We start from the raw sequence: 25,823 nt of genomic DNA, 5'->3' as shown, positions 1-25,823 counted from the left end.
TGAAGAAAACTAGTCTTGATATTTTTTGTTGAATGTTCTCTTTAAAATAGACAATGTAATAATCTAGTTGTTAATATCAAAGCACAGACCCCAGATTTGTATTTAAAATAAGTATTGTGCTTATATCCCAAGCACTATTCCCTTTTGGTGGGAGGACTTCCCAAGATACCCAGTATGTTGATTGTTTTAATACTTTCTTTTTATTGTTGCTTTACCACCTGTGTCTCATACAGATTTGGGCTCGAATAGGTCTTCAAAGTCTTGAGCTTCACTCCTCATTTTATACAAAAACCTAAATGTGTGAACACTTAGGACAGCATAAAGCTTAGCATTTTTAATTTTTTTTTTTAAATTTTTTCGCGGTACGCGGGCCTCTCACTGTTGTGGCCTCTCCCATTGCGGAGCACAGGCTCCGGACGCGCAGGCTCAGCGGCCATGGCTCACGGGCCCAGCCGCTCCGCGGCATGTGGGATCTTCCCAGACTGGGGCACGAACCCGTGTCCCCTGCATCGGCAGGCGGACTCTCAACCACTGCGCCACCAGGGGAGCCCAAAGCTTAACATTTTTAATTGTATGCCCTACTTATTAAGAATCTCCTGTGTGCCCAGGACTCAGTTAACTCAACTTTAGTGCTCTGAAACTGCTATTGCCAAACCCATTTACAGATGAGGGAACTGAAGAGGTAGAGACCAAATGTGAAAAACACTTAGCATCATGTCTGGCATAAAATATGTATTAGTTGTATTTTAATGTAGCTGAACCTTGGCTGTCAAACAAAACAAGACAAAAAAACTCCTTGAATCTGGCTTAGTTGCTAGTGAGTAAATTATGGTAGTGTCTTTAAATTGTTGAAGTACCAATATGTGATAGGCCTTATGGTATAATAGAAAGAGCATCAGATTTGAATTCAGATAGAACTAGACTCAGATCTAAGCTCTGATTTTCAGTTCATTGACCTTGGGCAAATTGCCTTAGTTTCCATATCCATAAATCTGACTACTTATAATTGCTTTAAGAATTCATTGCTTTAAGTGCCAATGATTTTGCAATAAGGCTGGAGGGGAAAAAAAAAGATGTAAGTCGTGTGATGAATTTGAAGGGCCTTATTAATAGCAATAATCCAATAATAAAAACAGCCTATGTCACTGATTGATCTTGTATCTGCTGTCTGAGCGTTTGTTTTCTAATGTACCAGCCTTCTAGGAAGGTCCCCATTGTCATAGTGAATTTAGATCAACTGAACCTCCCTAGTGAGTGTATCACTGTGGTCATTCAGCACATTGATGAAAGAAAAATTTGACAGCAGCTTATCTAACCTGTTTCATCAGAACATTCTAGGTAGCCAGTAAAGATAGCTGTTCTTACCCTGTTTTAGGGTAAGAACTCCCTAAAACTCCACACTCTGTTGAGCCACCTTCCTTGGTGGCTATAGATGTCAAGTTCTTAGCATGGCACCCAAGCAGCCGGACATCCAGGGTCCTCCTTGGGCTATAGAGGATCTGGTTACTTAAACAGGATGATCTCTCTTTTGGAACCTCCAGACCAGGGTTTCATAAACTTTTTTGATAAAGGGTCAGATAATAAATATTTCAGGTTCTGTGGGCCATATCCTGTCATAACTATTCAGCTCTGCCCTGGTAGTGCAAAAACAGCCACAGATAATATGTAACTGAATAAATGTCAATAAAACTTTACTTATAGTTCCCAAGTTTGAATTTCATGTAATTTTTACATGTCATGAAATATGATCCTTCCACTGGATTTTAAAAATCTAGACCAGGGATTGACAGATCACATCTCATAGGCCAAATCTGGTTCATGGCCTGTTTTTGTAGAGCTTCCAAGCTAAGAATGTTGTTTGAATTTTTAAAGGGTTATATATATTAAAAAAAAAGAGAGAGAGAGAGATGAAGAATTTGTCTCAGAAACCGTATATGGCCTGCAAAGTCTAAAATATTTTTTGTCTGTCCCTTTAGAGAAAAGGTTTGCCTGCCCTCGCTCTAGATCATGCTCTGAACTTTGTGTTAGTTAATATTACTCCTGCCTTCAGGACATCAGGATAATTCAATGACGGCCACAGTGTGGCTCACTAGACAGTAAACTCAATGCAGGCATTGTGTGTCTGCATCTGGGGCCCCAGTGAAGCACAAGGGAGCACATGAATTTGTTAGGGTAGGTAAAATAGTGGTAAGAAATAGGCCCCAAATCTCATGGCTCAAACACAACAGAAGTGTATCTGTTTCCTGCTGAATGGTCTTGAGTGGATCTCGCAGGTTGCTTGGTTTAGGCAGGCTTTGGCACTGCAGATGATGGTTGTACCATCTCACCGTGTAGCTTCTGAGCCTTCCGTGATCCTTGTCATCAGCTTTCTAGCCCACAGGGAGAAAAAGCAGGGGGGAGCACGAGTGGCAGGCTTTATGGACCAGGCTTAGAAGGGTACATAACCTCTGCTCCCTTGGCCCAGCGCAAAGGGGACCAGGAGATGTAGCCTAGCTGTGTGCCCGGGAAGAAACAGAGAATGGGTTTGGGTGCATGGGTGGCCGTGGCAGCCACAGTTCTCAGCTAAGAAATATTCGACAAATGAGTAAAACCCAGAGCAGACTTTCAAACCTTTGTGGTGGCTCTGGTCATCCCAGCAGAGAAGTGCCCTAGGGCTGTGTGACAGGTGTGCTGAGTGGCCACTTACTCGCAAAGGATTGTTCCCTGATTTTATTCTCTTCTTTGTGTATCAATGCCAAGTTAGATCAAAATGATGAAATAAATTAGGGTTTCCAATATAACCTTTGGATACTGTGAATTGACATGGAACCTAAACTCTCAAAATGAACCAAAACACAATGTTTTTGACTATCAGAGGGATTTCCAGCTGAAAGAGCCTCCTTCATCCCTTTTTTTTTTGCCCTTATCCCGACAGTGGTTCTCTTTCCCTTTAACTGGCGGCCTCTTCCTCCTTACTGGCTATAACATAGACTGAAATGTATGTTCCTGCTACCTTATTGAATGAAGCCTATTTTTCATGTTCATACATGTAAAAGGGAACGCAGTGAACAAACGTGAATCATCACAGCTTTCCAGCCACCGTACTGGCCTGCCACCACCAGCTTTGGACCTCCCTTGCTCTAAGGCCTGGAAAAGCCCCTTGGAGATAATGCAAGTCTCACTTGTTCTGTCTTCATCTTCCCATCTATAAAATGGGAGCAATCACAGGGCTGTTGGGAAAACAATGTAAAGCACCTAGAAAAATACTCATAGGCACTTTGTAAATAAGAGCTATTATTGCTTACTTTGGGGGGTTCAGAGGAGGGAGTGAGCAATAGTGAATACTTTGTCGTTCCAGGTAGCAGACTGGGAGAGGTGGAAGGAGAGTGTAACCGTTTGGGGAAATGAGAGGCAAAGTGGCTGGATATCTGTTAAGTACATATAGAGGATCGGAATTGCAGAAGATGAGTAGCAGAATATGTACTGAAATGGTAATAAAAATACTGCACCTTTGTTCAGCTTCTACAGTCTGCACTGCCATCTCACATTGATTAAATATCCAATTAGTTCCTTCTTTTTTTCTAATGAGGAGGCTGTGGCTCAGAAGATTAAATGATTGGCCCAAGGAAGCACATCTATTAACTGACAACGTCAGGAATTTCATCTAGTCTTCTGATGGGCCCATCACCCTCAAAAGGGGGGTGCCAGGAGCCCTGAATGCCAGGATTTTGTGACGTGGGCATGGAGATGCCATGAACGATATTGAAACAGTAGAGCGACATGATGGACGTGTACCATTTGGAAGATGGATGTGATAGCAGAGAAGATTATTACAGTCCTCCCCGTAGGAAATAATAAAGGTCTAAGAGAATGGCTGTAACACTAGGAAGGAGAGAGAGATAGGAGAGTGGTTACAAGTGAAATCTAGATGTCTTTTGATTGGATTTAGCCGTGTAGGCTTTTTGCTGGCACTGCATGGGCCCCAACTTGGCTAGATCTGTTCTGGCTTTCTTCTCCTTCCTCCCTCTTTGTACCACATCTTGGCATCTGTCCCATGTTTGGGATTCATTGGGTTTTCTCCACAATCACAATTCCTCTTTGGAATGGTGAAGTTCTTACCCTTATTCTCTACTTGGGTATTATTTTCATGATGTTGAAAGAGAGTCTCTTAAATAGGAGAAAATTAGAGCAGTCGAGTGTCACGTATCTAATCAGTAAAAATGACCTGATTAGCCCTACCACAGGTTTGGATTTTTTTCTTTTTAAAATCAGTGAGTAATTCAGCTGTGATTTATTTTTCATGTGTGTACCTTCTCTCCTGGTAATCCAGATTATTTCTTAATTGGCATCAGAACTATGCCCAACTCCTAAACCTTGGCATTTCACACCAGCTGTTCAGTGATAGGGCCTTATAAAATTGCAAAAAGTTAATATACCATTGACGGTGTTGATAACTTTAGACAGGTTAGAGAAAAGAAAGAAAACAGTGGAATCTTTGGGTCTCATAGGTTGTACATATCATTTACATAACACTTTTAGAAATATTTTTAAATGAAATAATACTTTAGCATATTTTTTTTTTCCTTCTCTCCAAGAAGGGAGCTAATTTTCTCATCTTATCTTTAATCCTTCCCTTGTGAGCAACCAGCATGGGGCCTTGAAAATAAGCCACTCCTGGACTCAGAGCGCCTGCCCATTCCTGTTTTTCAGCTTCTTTTTCTCCAAAACAAAAGATCCTGAATGGGGAGAATTTATTTTAAATGGCATTTGGGCCCTGTCTGCGGCTGTAACATTAGCATTCTAAATAAGGAGTTGCTTAAGGGGTCCAAAATGGGTATTTTTTTTTTCTTTCCTTTGATTGAGACTGGCCAAGATTTGTTGTTGCTTTGAGGAGACTTTACAAGATTTTCACATTGACCAACAAATCCTCATAAACCTGTTCACATCCTTCGCATCACACCTCACTGGGCCACTTCAATCCCAGTAATTGTTCGCCAGTGGAGGCTTAGCTGCCCACATAGGATCAGAGCAGATAGAATTTTTAGAACCTTACCTTTTAGTCCACAAATTAAAAATGTAAGTACCATATCCCAGGGAACTAGTCAGACTTTCTGAAATAGTTGAACCATCTTCTGGCACCTCTTTCTAGCCTAAGATAAACTCTTTAAATAGCATTTTTAAAACATGATAGATTCCACTTTTTGATCCAAAGTATTAGGATAGCAATTGCCAGGATTCTGTATAGGTTTGATCACATAGATGTAGTGGGGTATGTATTCAGATAGGAGAGATGCAAAAGACATTTATCATGTATTTAAAAGGTACTTGGAAATTGGAAATAGTAATAGATAAAAATTAAAAAGCAAAATTAAATTTTTCGGCTTTCAGTAAAATAAACCCCCCCAGCATCACTGGTACTTTGTAGAACCCTGTTACTATTACTGTAGAATTACTACAGTAATATTACTATATTACTATACTATATTACTATTACTGTAGAATTCCTATTACTCGGAATGCTGCAGCTATCTAATATTAGAACAACGACTTAGGTATTAAAATATTTCTTAAAGGTCTCAGCTAAAATAATTTGAATTGGATAAATGTATATTACCTTATACTTTTGCTTGGTTTATTTCACTGTTAAATTTTTTTGCTTTTCAGTGTAGAAAACTAAGATGGTAAAAGAAAAGGAATAAAAGGGCAAAATTTCAAGGGTGTGGAAATAGGAACCAGAGCTATATTAACAATACGAACAATTTTTTCTTTTAATATTTTACTCGTATATCTAAGCAATAAAGAGAAATCGCTTTCTTTTTAACATTTGGTGCTATTTTTAGTTGTTTTTACAGTAAAACTTAAGCGACTTATTCTTTTTGGACTACACAAGATCTAATGTAATATTTGGCATTGGAACATTGTTAAACCAAAACTAAAAATCTTGGGTTGTATCTTTTAAAATAGTCATATAAAAAAAGATATTTTTATGGCTAGATGAATGGTTAGCTTTAAGGTTTCTAGAGAAAGGACAAAGTATTTTATTTTTGTACTCAGAATAACATTCTGGATACTATTCTAAAAACCCAAGAAGAGATAAACAGGTATTCCTCAAACTATCTATTTTGAGGTTCAAAGGGCCATGGACACTCTGAGCCAAAAATAGAATTTTGAGAAAGTAATGAAAATGGGTTAAGAAAAGCAATTTTTTTTTTTTTCCCGGTACGCGGGCCTCTCACTGCTGTGGCCTCTCCCGTTGCGGAGCACAGGCTCCGGACGCGCAGGCTCAGCGGCCATGGCTCACGGGCCCAGCCGCTCCGCGGCATGTGGGATCTTCCCGGACCGGGGCACGAACCCATGTCCCCTGCATCGGCAGGCGGACTCTCAACCACTGCGCCACCAGGGAAGCCCAAGAAAAGCTTTTTTTAATCAGTCTCAGTTCGAGGGGTGGTAGGTATGGGGGGTGCTCGTGTTTGCCATTAAAAGTAGATTAAATTGCCATTGAAGCCACGAAATGAGAATTAGGGCTGAGTGCCTCCCATCCTTCCAAACAGTTTTACAGATAGTTAAGATCAAATATCATGTACAAATACTGGAATTAGCAATGCAGATGTAACTATGATACTTCTCAACGTAAATGGCCAACGAAATAATCTGAGCAGCATGAACTTCATCTTGGTCCCTGGAATAGAGCACAAGTCATGTCAGAAAGTACCCACCGCTGCTCCTCCCCACACATCTGGGTAAGAGTCCACGCTAATGCCATGTGGTCTCCATGTTAGGACTAACCAAAATTTAAGACCCCATCCAAAGAATTTATCATAGTAGAAGCAGTAGATGGTACGCAGTTCCTTAGCCTTCTGGCCTGTAGTAATTTCGTTGCGAGTAATGATCACTGAAAACATCCATTAAGTAATTCAGAAAATTGTACCACCAAATGGCACCGTTCCAAGTTGCACACGCAAAACCACCCATGTTATACAGGCTGTAGTACCTAAGACACACTTGGCTGTGAACCCCTCTCCTTCCTGAGTCACCATTTATCTCCTGGTCTGATACCAATGAGTCATTCAGAATGTCAGTCCTTTATGATTTCTTTTTTTAAAAATTTATTTGTTATACAGCAGGTTCTTATTAGTTGTCTGTTTTATACATAATAGTGTATATATGTCAGTCCTTTATAATTTCTTGAATACATACATAGAAATGTAATAGGTGCCTAACCGTAATTCCCGCCTTCAGGGAGCTTATAAATTAATAAAGGAGGCAGTCGGTAGGAAATGGATGAGTCTTCAGCAGCAGTCCTTCATTGGGGCAAAACTGATCTAAGCTAACGCCACTCTAAATCCACAAAGAGTGAAACCACAGAATCTCCAAAGGAATAACAATACTAGGAAGGAAACAAGTCTTCCTGTATTACTCATGACAAGTGTTCTCTAATAGCTACAATTACTTAGCTAGTAAGAAAGAGCCAATAATAGGATGTCAAATGATAACACTAGTATTGTGAGCCAGAAAAAAAAGATCAGGATCCACAGGAGCTGCACAACCAAAAAATAAATGCCAGAGGTACTAAATGAGATGCTTCTAGGGTTACCGCTCTTCTTAAATTACACTGGGAATTCTCCTTTGCAGCCGATCAGCATTGCAATGTGACACTGCTGCTCCTAAACGTATAAGACATAGGTCCTGTGGCTTCCATTATGAATGTAGGAGTTTCTCTGGTTTTCTGGAAAAGACCATCCCATATGATAAAAAATTAGTAGAGTTAATACAGGAAAAGCATTGTCTTCTGACCTACATCCTTCTGTATATGACAAATCTCACTTAAGTCTGAGTACAGATTACCAAGCAACTCCTAGCATCTTTTCCATAAAAGGGAGATGCTGAGGAATTTTGCAAGACTTTTGCAATTTTGACTTAAAAATTTCTTTTGTCATTTTAAAAGTATGGTTTGAGTGTGCTTTACATTTTCAAAATAAATATTTTTAATCTATAGTTTCACCACCAAAAGACAACCAATCTGGACTCAGTGAATATTTTTTAAAAATTTATTATAGAAACTTCTAAACATCTACATAGGTAGATGAAATAGTATAACGAAACCCAGTGTAACCTCTGCCAGCTCTAACAATGATCAGATCCTAGTTAATCTTGTTGCATGTATGTCCTTTACCACATCCCTCCCCTATCCTGCTCTACCCTAGGGTTATTTTTCAAAGCAAGTTCCAGAGATCATATTATTTCATTTGTATGTATTTCAGTATGTATTTAAGACTCCATTAAAAGAATTTTTAGAATAGAAATAGTAGATGTTACTCAGAACTTTAGCCATCTAGCAAAATTAATAATAATTTCTTAATATCATTGAATGTCTAATCAACAGTTACATTTCTCCGATTCTTTTTTTGATTTTAAATTGTAAAATACACGTAAGATAAACTCTTAGCAGTTTTTTTTTGTTGTGTTTTGTTGTTGTTGTTGTTTTGCGGTACGTGGGCCTCTCACTGTTGTGGCCTCTCCCGTTGCGGAGCACAGGCTCCAGACGCTCAGGCTCAGCAGCCATGGCTCACGGGCCCAGCTGCTCCGCGGCATGTGGGATCCTCCCGGACCGGGGCACGAACCCACGTCCCCTGCATCGGCAGGCGGACTCTCAACCACTGCGCCACCAGCGAAGCCCTCTTAGCAGTTTTTAAGCATACAGTTCAGTGGTATTAAATTCATCCACATTATTGTGCAACCAATCTCCAGAACTCTTTTGATCTTGCAAAACTGAAAGTCTATACTCATTAAATGACTCCCCATCCTCTCCTCCCCACAGCACCTGGCAACCACCATTCTACTTTCTGTCTCTATGATTTTGACTGCTCTGTTATTTATTTATTTTTATTGAACTATAGTTGATTTATGATATTGTGTTAGTTTCAGGTGTACAGCAAAGTCATTCAGGTATATATATGTTCTTTTTCAGATTCTTTTCCTTTATAGATTATTACAGGATGCTGAATACAGTTCCCTGTGCTATACAGTAAATCCTTGTTTTTTATCTTTTTATATATAGTGGTGTGTATTTGTTAATCCCATACTCCTAATTTATCCTTCCCCTTTGGTAACTATAAGTTTGTTCTTTATGTCTGTGAGTCTGTTTTGTAAATAAGTTGATTTGTATTATTTTTTAGATTCCACATGTAAGTGATATCATATATTTGTCTTTCTCTGTCTCACTTACTTCAGTTAGTGTGATAATCTGATTTTGACTCTCCTGAATACTTCATATAAGTAAAATCATACAGTATTTGTCTCTTTGTGAGTGGCTTACTTCACTTAGCATAATGTCTTCAGGGTTCGTTCATGTTGTTTGCATGTGTCAGAATTCCTTTCCTTTTTATTTAAGGCTGAATAATACTCCATTGTATGGGTATGCCTCATTTTGTCTATTCATCTGTCAGTGGACACTTGGGTTGCTTTTACCTTTTAGCAATTGTGAATAAGGCTGCTATGAACATGGGTGTACAGATATCTCTTGGAGACCCTGCTTTCAATTATTTCGGGTACCAGAAGTAGAATTGCTGGATCACATAGTAACCCTATGCCTAATTTTTTGAGGAACTGCCATACTGTTTTTCATAGCAGCTGTGCCAACAGCACACAAGGGTTCCAGTTTCTCTATATCCTCATCAACACTTGTTATTTTCCAGATTGTTTTTTTATTTTATAATAGCCATCCTGATGAGTGTGAGGTGGTATCTCATTGTGATTTTGATTGGCATTTCCCTAATGATTAGTTATGTTGATCATCTTTTCATGTGCTTGTTGACCATTTGTATATCTTCTTTTTATTTTAGCTTTTTTTTCTTCCTGTTTTACTGAGATATAATTGACATCCAGCACTGTATAAGTTTGTGTACAGCATCATGATTTGACTTACATACATCTTGAAATAATTATCACAGTAAGTTAAATAAACAAAAAAGAAAAAGTATTTTTTACCTGTGATGAGAACTCTTAGGATTTATTCTAACAACTTACATATATATCATACAGCAGTGTTAATTATATTAATCATGTTGTATATTACATCCCTAGCATTTATTTTTTAACTGGAAGTTAGTATCTTTTGACCACCTTCATCCAGTTCCTCATGCCCCCACTTCCCACCTCTGGTAACCACAAATCTGATTTTTTCTATGAGTTTATTTGTTTTCTTTTTAAGTATAATTGACCTACAACACTATGTTAGTTCCTGGTGCACAACACAGTGATACGATGTTTCTAATGTATATCTTCTTTAGAGCATATCTATTCAAGTTCTTTGCCCATTTTTTAATCTGGTTGTTCATTTTTTGTTGATTAGTTATACTTTGTATATCCTGGATATTAACCTCCTATCAGATATGAGTTTCAATATTTTCTACTATTCCATATGTTGCCTTTTCATTCTGTTAATTGGACCCTTTGATGCACAGAGTTTTTAGATATAGTCAAATTTATCTATTTTTTTGTTTTGTTGCCTGTGCGTTTGGTGTCATAGCCAAGAAGTCACTGCCAGATTCAGTGTTATGAAGCTTTTCCCCTAAGAGTTTTATAGATTCACTCTTAGGTTTAGGTCTTTGATCCATTTTGAGTTCATTTTTGTATACGGTGTAAGGTAAGGATCCAACTTTATTCTTTTGCATGTGGATATCCAGTTTTCCCCACACCATTTGTTGAAAAGACTGTCTTTTCCTCATTGAATAATCTTAGCACCCTTGTTGAAAGTCATTTGACCATATATGTAGGAATTTATTTGTGAGCTCTTCGTTGTATTCCATTGGTCTATATGTCTGTCTTTATATATCACTCTATACTACACTGTTTTGACTACTGTGGCTTTGTAACTAAGTTTTGAAATCAGAAAATGTGAGACTCAACTTTGTTATTCTGTTTCAAGATTGTTTTGGCTATTTGGGGTCCCTTGAGATTCCATGTGAATTTTACGGTGGATATGTCTGGTTTTGCAAAAAACATCATTGAAAACTTGATAGGGTAAATCACTTTGGGTATATTGATATGTTAATATTAAGTCTTCCATCCATGAACATGGACTGCCTTTCCATTTATTTGTGTCTTCTCTGATTTCTTTCAGCAACATTTTGTAGTTTTCAGTATACCAGTCTTTTGCCTACTTGGTTATGTTTATTTCTAAGTATTTTATTCATTTTGATGCTATTTTAAATGAAATTGTCTTAACTTCCTTCCTGGATTGTTCATTATTAGTATATAGAAATGCAATTGATTTTTGTGTCCTGATTTTGTATCCTGTAACTGTGCTGAATTTATTTATTAGTTCTAACAGTTTTTTAGAAACTCTTTGGCATTTTCTACATATAAGATCATGTCATCTGTGAACAAAGACATTTTACTTCTTCCTTTCCTATTTGGATGCCTTTTATTTCTTTTTCTTTCTTACTGAATTGCTCTGGCTAAGACTTCCAGTACTATGTCAACTAGAAATGGCAAAAGCAGGCATCCTTGTCTTGTTCCTGGTCATAGAGGAAAAGCATTCAGACTTTAACCATTGAGTATGATGTTGCCTGTGGGCTTTTCATATATGTCCTTTGTGGTATTGAGATAGTTTCCTTCTATCCTCTGTTCCTAGTTTGTAAAATGTTTTTCTCCAGTGGTTTTATAATTTTTTTTACAGTTTATTGTATGTCTCTTACATGTCTTTAAGCTGTACATTCTCACTCAATCTTTTTTTTTAACCTTGAGTATTTCTGTTGAAATAACCAGATCATCTGTCTTATAGAGGGTTTGAGACTGGGTTTTCTTGATTGCATCTCCATTGTGTTCCTTTGTCACATATTCTTTTGTCCCCTGTATTTCCTGTGAATTAGTAGCTAGATCCAGAAGCTTAATTAGATTCAGGTTTAATGGTTTGTTTGTTTTGGCTAAGACTTCGTAGGTGAGGTATATCCTTCCAGTAAGAGATGTGTAATGTCTGGTTGCTCTTGTTTTAAACTTCAGCTTGCTGGTTGGACAGTCTCCTCTAACAATCTATTGTAATTATCCTGTAAATCCTCTCTTATTGGCTCAAAGTTAGTTGATTAGGAAGGAGAAAACTCCAGAGTTTTGGGCGGGGGCGGGAGGGGAGTTAAACCACAAGTTCATTAACTCAGCAGAACCAAGTATATGTGGATGCACATCAGAAATAAAAAGATGTGACAGTGCTTGTTGCAAATAACTAACCCATAGTTACTTTTGGTGAGGCAAAGTGTTGAGATAAACCTAAACCACTTTCTGAATTTAGAAATTTTCTCAAATATCTTCTGTCCTTGAATATCTCTCCAGTATTAGTACACATCCTTGTTAAGGATCACCTCTAGGAGACAGATAGCTGTCCTCAGTGGCTCATGCAGGCGCCACATTCCTTTATTATCTTTTCAACAGCATAGTGAATTTCAGTTTACCAGCCATAGTTCTGAGTCAGTGAACTAATGTGATTAATCTATAGGTTTGCTTGATGCTTGGTGGGTAACTTTAAAGGTAATTCCAACTCTGCCCCTTGAGGCTTAAGCCTAGCCTTAGGCATTTAATCTACAGGCAGTTTCCTTGTAAATCTCAGTGTAAGAATACTATTTAACAGAGGTTTATGTACAATGTGTATACATTGTAATCTTGACTTGGAAGTGATCAACTATTTACATTAGGGAAAGAATGCTATGCTCACATCAGAGAGCTGAGAAATGGAATACCTTTCCCTGGTAGTTAATCACATGACAATCAGAGTTGCTATTTGTGGAAGAACTAATACTAGAAGACTCCACTTTTCTTTCTTGTTATGTTAGCTGATAATTTTATATGATGTTGATATTCTTAAAGTAGTCCCACAAATTTATCCTTGACCCTACCACAAACAAGACCTCCCTGAATTATTATGTTGTTCCTCAAATGCTAAAACATAACATCATTTTGTGAATACTGAAATTTTTCAGGGACTATACATTGAAGGTACTAAATTTGGAATGTACCTCAGTAATTAACTGTTTATTGCCGTTTATCACTACCAGCCATTTGTTGATAAACTTGGGCAGAGTCAAGATTTTTCCAAGACCTGTTCTTCCAAGTCATTTGTTAATTGACTGTAAGCAATGGATTTGGGCTGTGTTTAAGTGCCTGTTCACATCTGACCCTTTAATGACTAAAGGGTATAAGCTAACAGGTATGTGACCCACCCATGGAGATCACACCGCTTGGCTGTGCAAGTAATTGGTTTATTTTTTAAAGAACACTTCTAGGTTTCTACTGAATCGGTTCAGTATTTGGATCCTATCTGAATGACACTTCCTTCCCTTTAGTTCCTAGATCTTCAGAGTATGGGACAACACCTTTGCCAGTTTGCTAGAGTTGAGTCATCTCTCCTAGTGATGAGAAGTCACCTCAAAAATATTGGCATGAGGAATTTAGGGTTGCCCTTATCTTTAAAAAGCATGAACTTCACATCCAATCTGAGTGCAGAATGCTAATGCATCTTTTTGTAGTGGAGACATGGTGTCCCATGTTCAGATTGATCTGCTGTTATAACTGTAGTATAGTGATAGTAGAAATCACCACCACTACCCTAGTAGCAGCAGCAGTAGCTTAATACTTGGCAGGCGCTATGTTCAGAACTTTAAATGTGTTACCAGTTTAATCCTTCAAACAAACCTGTTGTATTCCTGTTTTACTGATGAGGGACCTGAGGTCCAGGGGTTTAAGTAACTGAACTTGCCCACCACACAGCTAGTAAATGGCAAAGTTAGAATTCCAATCTAGACTCCATGACTGCAAAGCCCATGGTACGACCACCATGAGAGTGTGCACTTCCAGTGTCCTTCTACCCTGTATGCCTGCAGGTTGGAAGCACAATTACCTTGGAAGAAGCTCCTTCAATTTCTGTGACATGTAGCAAAAAAGTACCCCTGCCAATGCCTTGTGTTGGGGTTAGTGTTAGACCTAGTTCAGCCCAAAGATGAACTGGATGGCATCCTTGTAAGCTCTGATCACAAGGAGTTTCATTACTTGTCATCCTGAGAGAATTCCTAGATGGATGTGTGGAAGTAATGACACAGCCCTGCAGTCACAACAGTGTCTTCGTTGGTGTTTGAGTCTTGGTGAAATTAAATTTCTGAACTGCTGTGGATTGTGCTTACTGAAAAGTGCATTTTTAGTGATGCTTGAAGTTTATCCAATGCCCTAGCTCATCTGTAAAGCAAAACAAGGCAACAAGAGCCCACATTCCTAGTCCTCCAGTGTTCTAATACCCACATACATTTACGGACACCCTTTTCTTTCATTTACTTCAAATCACATTATAGTTTTTCTACATGTCAATTCAAGACTGACAGACATGAATCCCCCTAGAAGATGAATTTAATGGCATTTCAGCATTTCTATGCACTGATTTTGTCGAGAATTTCTTCTCTTTAAAGCATTTTCATCACATGAGGATCTAGTGTAATAGCAGTGATCAGGCTAAAAAAAAAATCAAGGAACAGTAAAAGAATGACAACAGGCCAGGGATGGTACTGATGATTTGAATACAGGATGATAATAACTTTAGTCTCTGTGGGCAGCTCTGTGTTCTAGAAACAGGAGAAAAAGATCTTGAGGGAATGGGATAATTAAAGATCACTGGATAGAAGATGAGAGCAAAACAATTGTTTTAGGCTTGGGTCTAATTTATCTGTATAATGTTGCTTTCTCTTCAATAGACATAACTATTTGTGACTTACACAAAACAGCCCTGGGTAGCCTAGCATTGAGACGAGTTCCTTCACCTTATTTTCATGACTTTAAGCAGACAACTGCAATTTTTTTTAAGTTGAAGTATAGTTGATTTACAATGTTCTGTTAGTTTCTGGTGTATAGCAAAGTGATTCAGTTACATATATATATATATATATATATATAATATACATATATAGAATATATAGAGAATATATATATATAATATACATATAGAGAATATATAGAGAATATATATATAATATACATATATAGAATATATAGAGAATATATATAGAATATATATATATATAGAATATATATATATATATATACATATTCTTCTTCAGATTCTTTTCCATTATATGTTGTTACAAGATATTGAATGTAGTTCCCTGTGCTGTACAGTGGGTCCTTGCTGTTCATCTGTTTTATATGTAGTGATGTGTATCTGTTAATCCCAAACTCCTGATTTATCCCTCCCTCCCCCACCTTTCCCCTTTGATAACCATAAGTTTGTTTTCTATGTCTGTGAGTTTATTTCTGTTTTGTAAATAAGTTCATTTGTATCTTTTTTAAGATTCCATACATAAGTGATATTATATTTGTCTTTGTCTGACTTACTTCACTTAGTATGATAATCTCTAGGTCCATCCATGTTGCTGAAAATGGCATTATTTCATTCCTTTTTATGGCTGAGTGATGTTCCATTGTATATTTGTACAACATTGTCTCTATATATTCATCCATTGATGGACATTTAGGTTGCTTTGCAATTTACTATCATATCAAAATAATTTAAGATCAGAGTTAAATTTAATTCCTGTGTGTGTGTGTGTGTGTGTGTGTGTGTGTGTGTGTGTGTGTGTGTGTGTGAGGGGCGGTGCTGGATGCTGTCTGTCTTGTCTTGTGAAGGAACAGCTAGTAGAATTTCCTGGGCAGAAGAACTATAGTAAGTTTACACTGTTTATTCATTAAACAAGAAAAATGATAAAGCATTTGATTGTATTTTCTCTGTTTGAGCCTCTTCACTGAACTATTCAGTTTTTACTAGGGAACTAGATTGCAGAGAATATGAGAATATATTTTGCAAGATGTTGTAACGCATACCACTGATAAATTTTAAAAATAAATAATTGTATGCTGATCTTATGTTAATCTTATTCACTGCATCAAATAGATAAGTAAGGCTTTGTAAGTAGCTCTTCTAAGAATGAGCTGCTCTTTAATCAGGTACAAAGTATGAATGAACATGTATAATATTGATACCATATTATGTAGATAGAATGACTTTTAGGAATCAAATGTCCTTTTTTCCCCCTAAGCTAGGTATCTAGGATTTTTTTTTTTTTTACTGACACTAAACACTAATAACTAACTAAAGATCAAATTTAATATTTTTTTCTTCATTACAATTATTTGAAATATCTGCTGCTTATTTCTTTCATTCATTTATTCCTCCACCAAACTTTGGGAAAGCCCTGTGCCAGGCATTGTGCATGGTCCCAAGGATGGAGAGAGAAAGATAACAGGGATATGTCTCTGACATAGACAAGAGCACATACAGCTGTGGTACCCAGCGGCTGATGAGCCCGGCTGAGAGGATTCGGGGAAGAGCCTCTGGATTGATGGAGGGGCACTGAAAGAAGCGCTCTGTGGGATGCAGGACTGAGCATGGGGGTTGAACAGAGACTTGGTTGTATTCATGTCGGTAACCGGGGGAGACCTATCCAGTGAGGGAAGCTACTACAGATAGCTACAAACGAGACACATGCGAAAAGGTAATGGTGGTGAATATAAGGAAGGTATGAATTCCAGGTCCAAGGGGCAGGATCATGTGGTTCATTTGATGTGGGAAATATGATGAATCCAGGTTGCAGTCCATTGAGTTTCAGGTGCTCTATGGGTCATCAAGTACAAAGGACCAATAGGTGATTGATATATGGGCCTACAAATGAGGTCTGAGGTTCAACAGAGGGGAATGGGGTGATAGTTGAAGGTATGAGTGTGTTGGAGTCTGTAAGGCAGTGTGAATAGAATGAGGAATGGATGAAAACAGTCCTAGGGACCAACATCACTGAAGGGATAGAGGATGGATAATCAGATTCCAGGAAGATGCCCAGAAGAGACTGATGATATTACAGACATAAGGGAAGAAGAAATGTTAAGAAGAAATTAGAAGTGGTAAATACCACAGAGGAGTCAAGTTCAGAAAAGAATGGAAACATTTGGCAACAAGGTTTACTTAAAATGAAATGTTTCTTGGAAGTGGAGGCGAAGTTCTAAATAATTTTTCAAAAGTGACGTAGCAAAAAATGGTGTTTTAAAAGGCACCATTTCACAACTACAGCTCTGGAATTCGTTACTGCAAAGCACAAGGAAAGGAAGATTAAGCCAAAGACATGGTGACTTTAATGTCTCAGTTTGGGTCTAAAAAATGTGTTTTTTCCTTCTTCCTCTATATATGCCAAAATAAACCATCAAGCTAGGACTAATTTATTAACTGTTCAGTGTTAGCTTTTTTGACATTTGACTTGTATCAGCCATGTTTGAAAAATATGAAAATATTGAAAGATTATTATAATAGGAAGATCCAATCTAACCTTGATTTGAGAAGAACTCCAGTTGCTAGAATGTGGAAGCAGATCTGTCACCATGGTTACCTATCTGTTCTTCTGGCTAGTTTCCTTTCAGGTAAAACACTTAGGGCGAGGTAGCTTTGTACCCTAACAGCGCTGTTACCGCAAGCAAATCATAACACGGCTGCAAATCAGTTTTCCTGTCTCTGAAATCAAAAGTAGGTGTTCTTCAGGACTCTGCTTTTCAAACCGTAGACTTCGACACATTAACGGGCGCTGAAATGGAAAGTAACAGAATACTCTCCACACAGTGTGGAAAGCCTCGTTTTGCCAAGCTCACTTTTCAGCTGTGTGTGTGTGAGGGACAGAGAGAGAGATGTTACTAGATCATAGTATAAAATGATTTTTCTTACTGTGGATTATGGTTAAAAAATATTTGAGAAACACTGCTTTCAACTAGATCCCCTTCCTATTCTAAAATTCTTTCATTTCAGTCGATCGTCAGACTGTTCTTTTGGTGGTGTAAATGTTTCCTAACAATACTGTGGAGTGGCAGGTATGAACACTGTTAAGGAATGACAGCTAATAACAAAAGAGAAAAACATTAAAAGGTAAATAAGGCCAACATCTATGTTGTATTTGACCACAAGACTGAACAAGCCTTTAAAATTTATTAGTATTCCAACTCACAAGTCATTACTGTAATTTATGAAGAAAAGTTAGAGTAGGCTATATATTCACAAACAATGGAGTAATTCTTTTGATGGTGGTATAAATAAGCAACCATATCAAGGAGAAATAATCCTTTTTCAGAAGTAACAATACCATGGCATATCAATTCTAGAATTGCCCATTAAATAATTGCAGTGAGTCTCCTTCGCCTGGCCACATAGAAAGATTCATTGATGTGGTTATGAGACAAGTCAGTGTATTTTTATTGGCCTCAACTAGAGGGAGGACACACCTGAGTCAGGTGTTTTGTTTTAGAAACAGCTGTTTGAACTTCCCTTACTGGTTAATTCTGCTCTAGGCTGTATGTGTTTGAGCATTTGTTTTTTCCAGCACACTTATTGATACTTGGAATTCTTGGAAGTGAGCAATTTACTATAAAACCAAGATTCAATGAGAGTTTTTCTTTACTTATTTGTAAAGTTTTTAATTCTTCTACAACCTATGAAATTTCATAGATTTTAGGTGGTATCAAGCAGGGAAGATTTAACAAGCCTTAATCATTGTACAGGAAATTTGAGGGAAGTGTTTTTATTTGTCCCTCCCTGCACAGCTCTTGGACACTCAGTTGGCCTATGTGTTTTATTTCCTGTCTGCCCTCTTACAAACCCTGGGGTATTTGCTTTGCCCCTTTGCCAATCTAACCCCAGATTTTTGGCAATAATGTGTTTTCTCTCTCCTTTACGTTGCCAGTCAGCTGGCAGAGAAGGCCTAGGTGGGAGGGGAATTGAGACCAGCAGTACCATCCTGCCTTATTTTCCCCAAACCTCCTCTTGTCCATCTCTGGGACTCCTGTGAGATAAACCATGCTGGTGCTGGAGCTGAGGGTGTGCTGGTGGGGTGGGCGGAGCTAGTGGGATGGGTGGTGCAGGGATGGTGTTGACTCCGCCTCCCTGGCCACAGTTGATTGGCCCATGGCTGGCACCCAGTGAGTCTCTGCCCCCTCCACCATCCCAGGCCCCTCCTTTCTCCCAGGTGTATAAACACATATGATTGTGACAAATGAAGAGATGGAGGTTTTTTTTTTTTTATTCTATGGGAGAACAACATATTTGCCATCTAGCCACCTGATTTACTAGATGAGCAAACTGAGGCTCAGTGAGATAAAGACACCAAAGTAACTAAGAGAACAAGGATAGGGCTTGGCCTCTGGGTCTAGGGCTCTTCTTCCACCGTTTGTCGCTGCCTCCCAATGCCCATGAGAAGATGGGGCTTGGTGTTGATGGACTTTAGATACTTGGAGGGTAGGGGGTAAAACACAGGCAAGTCTTGAGCTTTGAAATGAAGACAATAGAGAAAATGTACAAGGTTTATATTGGACAGTATTAGAAAGCAAGAGTTATTTTCTCTGGGTTTTTCTCCACTCTAAGACTCAAAGACAGGTGATACACAACGTACACCCCAGCTAGATGGGTGGGCGACATGAAGGCATAATTTCTCTAGTTACAGTTTCTCTAATTAAATGATCCACATAGATTCCAGAGGTTTGCTGTGATAATAAAAGAGTATATCAGAAATTATTGTTCTTTGGAAAAATTTAAAGGCCATAAAGGTGAAAGTTGGTATTGCTATTAAAATGCCAATAAAAATTTGAAGAACTCACAAATCCTTGAATACTTTCTCTACAGAATATTTTTCCTTTTTCACTAATTATGCAGGATATTCACCATGAACAGTGTTGCTTCCTGGGTTGGATGCATTACGAATATAGTAACACCATTAAAACCTTGCAAATATCTCTATATCCCCCATCTTCAGTACCAACAGATGTCATCAGGATGTGTGTTGTGTGGGACAAACTGTCTATCACTAGTGTCGAAGGCTTGAAGCGTTGGGTAGAAGCCACTGTGCTCCCCTGTGTGTGTTACTGGCTGTTTGATGACTGGATAGTGTCACATGAATGTCAAGATCAGCTTCCTGCACTGGCATGGTGCCAGCTGGTCAGAGTGGCCACCATCACTTCCGTCTTGAGTATACTCAAAATTGGCGGGCAGTCTGAATAAATACAAAATAATGGTAGTTATCATCTGGAGTGAAATTGGTATTTTCTGTCCTTCTGAAATTAATCTATATTATATCTATTTTCTGATATTTGTGGCAGTGCTTTTAGACACTTCATGGATTGAGGTGGAACATAAAAAAAAAATGTCTTGCTGATTCACTGAATTTCTTGCTCCTGAAACAGACGTGTGAAGCTGTATTTCCTCTACTCTGTATGTCTAAGTAACCCTAGATTTTATATTTTTTGCAATATTATAAGCAGCAATTTTTTTCTTCATTATGCAAAGTACCAACAACCTTAGAGGTACTTTTTAAATAAAATAAGTCACTGAAGTTCAAATACAGAATAAGCCACGCACTCTAAAAGCAGCTGGAGTCCAAGCCTTTTGTCCTTTCCTGATGCTAACTCCCTCTCAGCGTGACACTGTATTTCTTGTACCCTGAAGTATGTATGTTCTTGACCTGTAAAATTCTTCTTTTAGGATCCACCTACTTCAGTTTCCCTTGGACTACGCATGGAAGAAATGATTTTCAACTTGGCAGACACACATCTATTTTTTAACGACTTAGAGGTAAGTTCTGATTATTTTATATACTCTTCATGTTGCATGTTTGGAAATAGGTGATTGGTCCTAAAATAACAATGGGATATTATTTTTTGAATATATAATTGGAATAAGGAGATAAAGTAATTATTGATTATATGGTCATGCGTTTTGCCTTCATGGAATTTCTGTTTTGCTTTACTTTGGCTGCTGTATTTCAAAATTCGATTCCACATGATTATTGATAGGGATTAAAAGTTGATGTCAACAATGTTTTATATTAAACTGTGTTGATTATCAGAAGCTACAGATTTCTCAGTTACATAATCACTGTTGAGATGGGTTACCTTTAGAATCCAACAGAATTTGTGATCCTTTCATATGCTGTCCATGTCAGACTCTTACCGTATTGGGTCAGATTCTTTTCTGTCTGGCTGGCCCAATTGGTCGTATAACATTTTAGTCAGGCCTCTGCTCTTCGGGTTGCCAGAATTCCTTATGTCAAACTGCTGATGATTTTATTTGTCCTTTATAACCTGGGGGGAAACTTTTGTAAGATGGTTAAATGTGTTACGGGCAATAACAAACATGCTGATCTTGATTAGAAGCTTTTTTTTTTTTTTAATTTATTTATTTTTGGCTGTGTTGGGTCTTCGTTGCTAGGCGCGGTCTTTCTCTAGTTGCGGCGAGCCGGGGGGCTACTCTCCGTTGCGGTGCGCGGGCTTATTGCGGTGGCTTCTCTTGTTGCGGAGCACGGGCTCTAGGCACGCGGGCTTCAGTAGTTGTGGCACGTGGGCTCAGTAGTTGTGGCTCACGGGCTCTAGAGCGCAGGCTCAGTAGTTGTGGCGCACGGGCTTAGTTGCTCCGCAGCATGTGGGATCTTCCCGGACCAGGGCTCGAACCCGTGTCCCCTGCATTGGCAGGCGGATTCTTAACCACTGCGCCACCAAGGAAGCCCCAGAAGCATTTTTAAGAATAAAGAATATTGGTTTTCATAGCTCCATTATGAGAAAATATGCCTGTAACTACATTTCACTCCCTTCATAATAGAGATAGTTGTTTATTTAAATCCTGCTATTAAGCAAGCTTGTGGTAGGGCTGCCAACAGGCATTAATCATCAAGTTGTTGTTTTCCTAGATTTTATAAATGTATGTTATTTCAGACAGGAGAAGAATCTGAAAGATTCAAATAGAACTTTTACTGATCAAAGTTAATTGGCAGCAATTGGCCTTTAAATATTTCCTTATGTTTCCCCTTTTCAAAATCAAGCAAAATGCACCTTATTTCATAGATGAGCCAAAATCATTTGAAAAATGCCAGTGTGTGACAGAACTTAAATGCGGTTTGTTCAACATCTGTCCTGTATTTTGATTTCTTTTCATCTGCAATGAAACTACTCACAGACGAATTGGCAACTTCCAGTGCAATGAAATTATTTAAATGTGCTTCATTTTTCCCCCATTCCTTAGTGAAATATTTATTTTTACACTTAGGGTGAAATACAGAATTTTATTTTTTGCATTTTAAAGTGTTTGCTTTCCTTAAGGAAATTACATGTAAGGCATTACTATTTTTTAAGGTGGAAATATTCCAAGTGAGTGACAAGTTCAGAATTGCCTTTCTAAAAGCTTAATAATCATACTTATTTTTCAAAAGCTGTTTCTGCCTTATGGTTGTGATTCCCTTCATAAGAGAACAGCACCAAAAAATTCCGTATTTTACTAATATGTTAGAATTCCTTTCCTAAGTTTCGGTTGTTTCCAACGATACAGACTAGGCTGATATTTTCTATTGGGTTCAAACCTGTTACTCTTACTGATGTTAATAGGTGTTAATAGCATCCATCAAGAAGAAATTAGCCGTAATTTTCTATTGTTTTTAAACTCTACCCTCTTAAAAATGACAAAGCTTGACTGTACAGTGCCCAAACTATGTGGTAAAAAGTGAGAAGTTAGGCAAAGTAGTTAACTTGGCATAATATAGACAGAAAAGCTTCCTAACTCAGTTTGGATATAATATAGCCAGATTTTTATTTGTTTACTAACATTATTCACACTGAACTGTATAGAGAAGGTCTGAAATAAAAGTAAATATTAAAAGTTCTAGTTTAGGTTTGTAGTGGATGTAGTTTTTTCATAAGCCCAAATTAAAAAAGAAGAACTAGGGATCCACACAGATATTGAAATATCAGATTTTCCTCTTGGCATGAGGACTCTTTCTTATAAGTAAAGTAGAAAAGAGAATGAAGGAATAATTCAACCGAATGTAAAAATCAATAGTGAAAAATTATTTAAGCTTGTAACCTTCCCAAAATTGATTTTATTTTACTTGCGAATAATATAAAGCAAAAGTATAAATGGAAGATTCACTTAGCCTCTGGCTTCGGAAATTATTTACCTTCTTTTGATTTGTGCAATATTTAAAAAATACATTGGTTTTTATACTTATTTCAATCCTTCATTTTACATTTTTGTAATTCAACAAACCTGAGACTGGTCATTGCAAATATTAGTTTCTTTCAAAATAGAGTAAAATTATTTCCTGGCAAAAATAAATGTATTAGCTTAATACCCTTTAGAAAACCAAAATTGTCTCATCAGGCAAAAATGATGTGGTAATGCTTGATTTCACATGCCAATTAGCAATGTACTGTGGTAAAGGACATGAATATTTTAATATATTTTAATTACATGTTTTTAGCTTTTGAAGATCTAGAGTACAGGTAATTTCAAGGAGATTAACAATCTATTGGTTAGCTTGAAGTGTGATTTCTGAACTCGAATTGTTGACTTAAGCCTCGTTTTCTTTTAAAATCTTAACTTTTTGCCAGCCGCTCTGTCTAATTTGGTTAGTTCAAGCTGTGACTTAAAAGAGATTCTCAATAATGAAATACACTCCGTGAGGAGATTCCAGTAACAGTTCTTGTGTTATCAAAGTATTTGCTTAAGATGGTTATTAGGATATTATTTAGGAAATTTTCGATATGATTTTCAAGTAATTTAGAAGTATCGTCACTGTATTTTAAGACATAAAAAAGTTAACCATTTTAGTTTTAGAAGTCTTATTTGTCATCTCAGTTGGTGTGAGTTTTTAATAAAAGCAATCACAATTTAATTCTGTTGACACTTCAGGAAAAAATAAGTAAAATGGAGAAAGCTGGTTTTTCGAACCATTAAAAATGTCTGACATGTGAAGGACCATGAGTGACAGGGAGGCACAATTATCAGAGGAAATAATATTTCCCTCCCACCCAGAGAAGCGTTTAGACTTGAGTTCCATGCACTCCTGGCTTTCCTATTTCCAAGTCTGACTAACACCCTGCGTATCATTTTACCAAAAGGTCTCCGTGTGCAATCCGACGATGCTTATTATGGAAGTCATTTTTTATGAATGACAGTATGAAATTGGAGGGTTTTTTCCAGCTTCTTTAGTAAAGTCTGTCTCTTTCTGACTGAATGGAGAAAAAGCTCTTTCTGTTGGATTTTTATTGAAAGGTGATCGACCTTCTGAATACGATAACATTTCAGTTTAACTTGCCTTTTGTCGATTCTCCTGCTGGATTTTTCCACAATTAAAGGACGATATTTCATCAAGATTAATATGAGTCTAAAGAAAAATAAGGCACAAGCTGATGTCGAATGTTCTCTTTCTGTCTGGTGTTAGGTAATATCATCTCACTGGCGTTATGGTTGCCATCCTAACTGATGTTATCAACATGGTAGCCTCCAAGAGTCTCAGCTCTCAGGCCACAGGGGTCAGGGTTGGGAAGTAGCAGGGACCCGCCTCTCGTCTTCTGGTTGTACACACCACGTTCGCCTAGTCAAGTGTGAAACTGTGCTACAACTTTCTCCTCCACGCTCCTAGTATGTTGGTTAGTTGGGACAGACCAGAGGATTCTTCGGTGTCAAGCTTTACAATGTGAATACCCCAGACCTTTCTTGGGCCTTTGACATGTAGACTCCTGTCCCAGGTTTGATTTTCAATCACCTACTCTTATAGCTCCTTGTTTTCACATTTTCTATTTAGAAAAGGCCTGGGACCAAAGGTTCTAGTCTCAATAGAGCTGGGTTTGATGAGTCAAAGGCCAAGGAAAGGCACCATGGACAGTCTCCAAGTAATGCCATAATTTAAAGCAAGTAAGCTATAATGAGTTTTCTTATAAAGCAAAGAAATTAGTTTGCCCCTTGGTTTCATTCAGTCTTTAAATTTGCAATAATATGTTATGAGTCTAAAACTTAGGTTATCGTCTGTTAATTATTTTAATATATCTTGTTTATAAATTGATTTTCAGCTAGGAAAAAAATTCTTCCTTCAAAATATCAGTCATGCCAATGCTAAGTAGCTTTGATCTCAAGCGAAGCGTTCTGTAGTGACCTAATGCTTGTGCTTCCAAAAGTGGAAAAGTTGTAAGCTAATTGAGAAGTTGACTTTTTTGAGTGGAAAAGTATAATTCATCTAGAAAGTGCTTTGTTGCTAAACAAGAATGAACTCTGATGCCCAGGGTCCAGCTTCTTTGTAGACACAGGATGCTCTGCTTCCATAGGTGCTTGTAAAGAAGACACTTCCAGAAGAGCTTGAGCTGTTTTCTTCTTTCAGTGCATGTCACAGCCAAGAAACAACTCTATGAAAGTGTGTGGGCCTATCAGTAATTGCATTCTAAACATAAATGTACCCGTAGGCATGTGTATATGCCACTTGTCATTTTCAGCTCTGGACACAGGCTTCTGTATATGTATTTAATTTTCTTCTGATAAATTTAGCAAACATAAAGGATTCCATTTTTTAAAAAATCCTAGTAACATCCTTCATAACACCTAGAATATTGCCCTATACATGTTGACCATTAATGAGTATTTGTTAGATTAAAATTCTTATCTGTTGTCTCAGATAGAAGATCGATTTCTGTGTCCTTTCCCATGGAAGACAATGGACTTGACCTTGCCTTTCTGTTTTAAGATGGGTTGCTTGACCTCATCTGTTTTCTTAGTTAATAAGAGTAACACCAAAGCCCTCAGTTTAGGAGGCAAAATAAGTTTGCAAGCAGCAAATGATTATTAGACAAAATACATATTGTAACTGGTGATCAAAATGAAGCAATACCCGTATTTTATCCATTATTGTTACTCATGAATAAGTATGTATTCTTCCTATCTCATCATTTCTCACAAGATTCTATCATCTTTATTTTATCTGAAGCAAAAAAATAGAAACATAAACCTATATTCCAAGACTTCCTTGATTCGGATG

At 37.7% G+C, this 25,823-nt stretch overlaps 1 protein-coding gene across 7 annotated transcripts in view; it reads left to right on the top strand.

The window, feature by feature from the left end:
* EYA1 (EYA transcriptional coactivator and phosphatase 1) overlaps positions 1-25,823 on the top strand; it is a 328,161-nt gene that overhangs the window by 258,133 nt on the left and 44,205 nt on the right. For all 7 annotated transcript variants that reach the window (XM_060127905.1, XM_060127904.1, XM_060127902.1 and 4 more), the window contains one exon: positions 20,513-20,602. In XM_060127905.1, coding sequence (XP_059983888.1) covers positions 20,513-20,602 — 90 coding nt within the window. The remainder of the gene's footprint in view (positions 1-20,512; positions 20,603-25,823) is intronic.

Source organism: Lagenorhynchus albirostris, chromosome 17 (assembly GCF_949774975.1).
Source record: "Lagenorhynchus albirostris chromosome 17, mLagAlb1.1, whole genome shotgun sequence".
Taxonomy (NCBI): domain Eukaryota; kingdom Metazoa; phylum Chordata; class Mammalia; order Artiodactyla; family Delphinidae; genus Lagenorhynchus; species Lagenorhynchus albirostris.
This window is presented reverse-complemented; position numbering and strand designations above follow the sequence as displayed.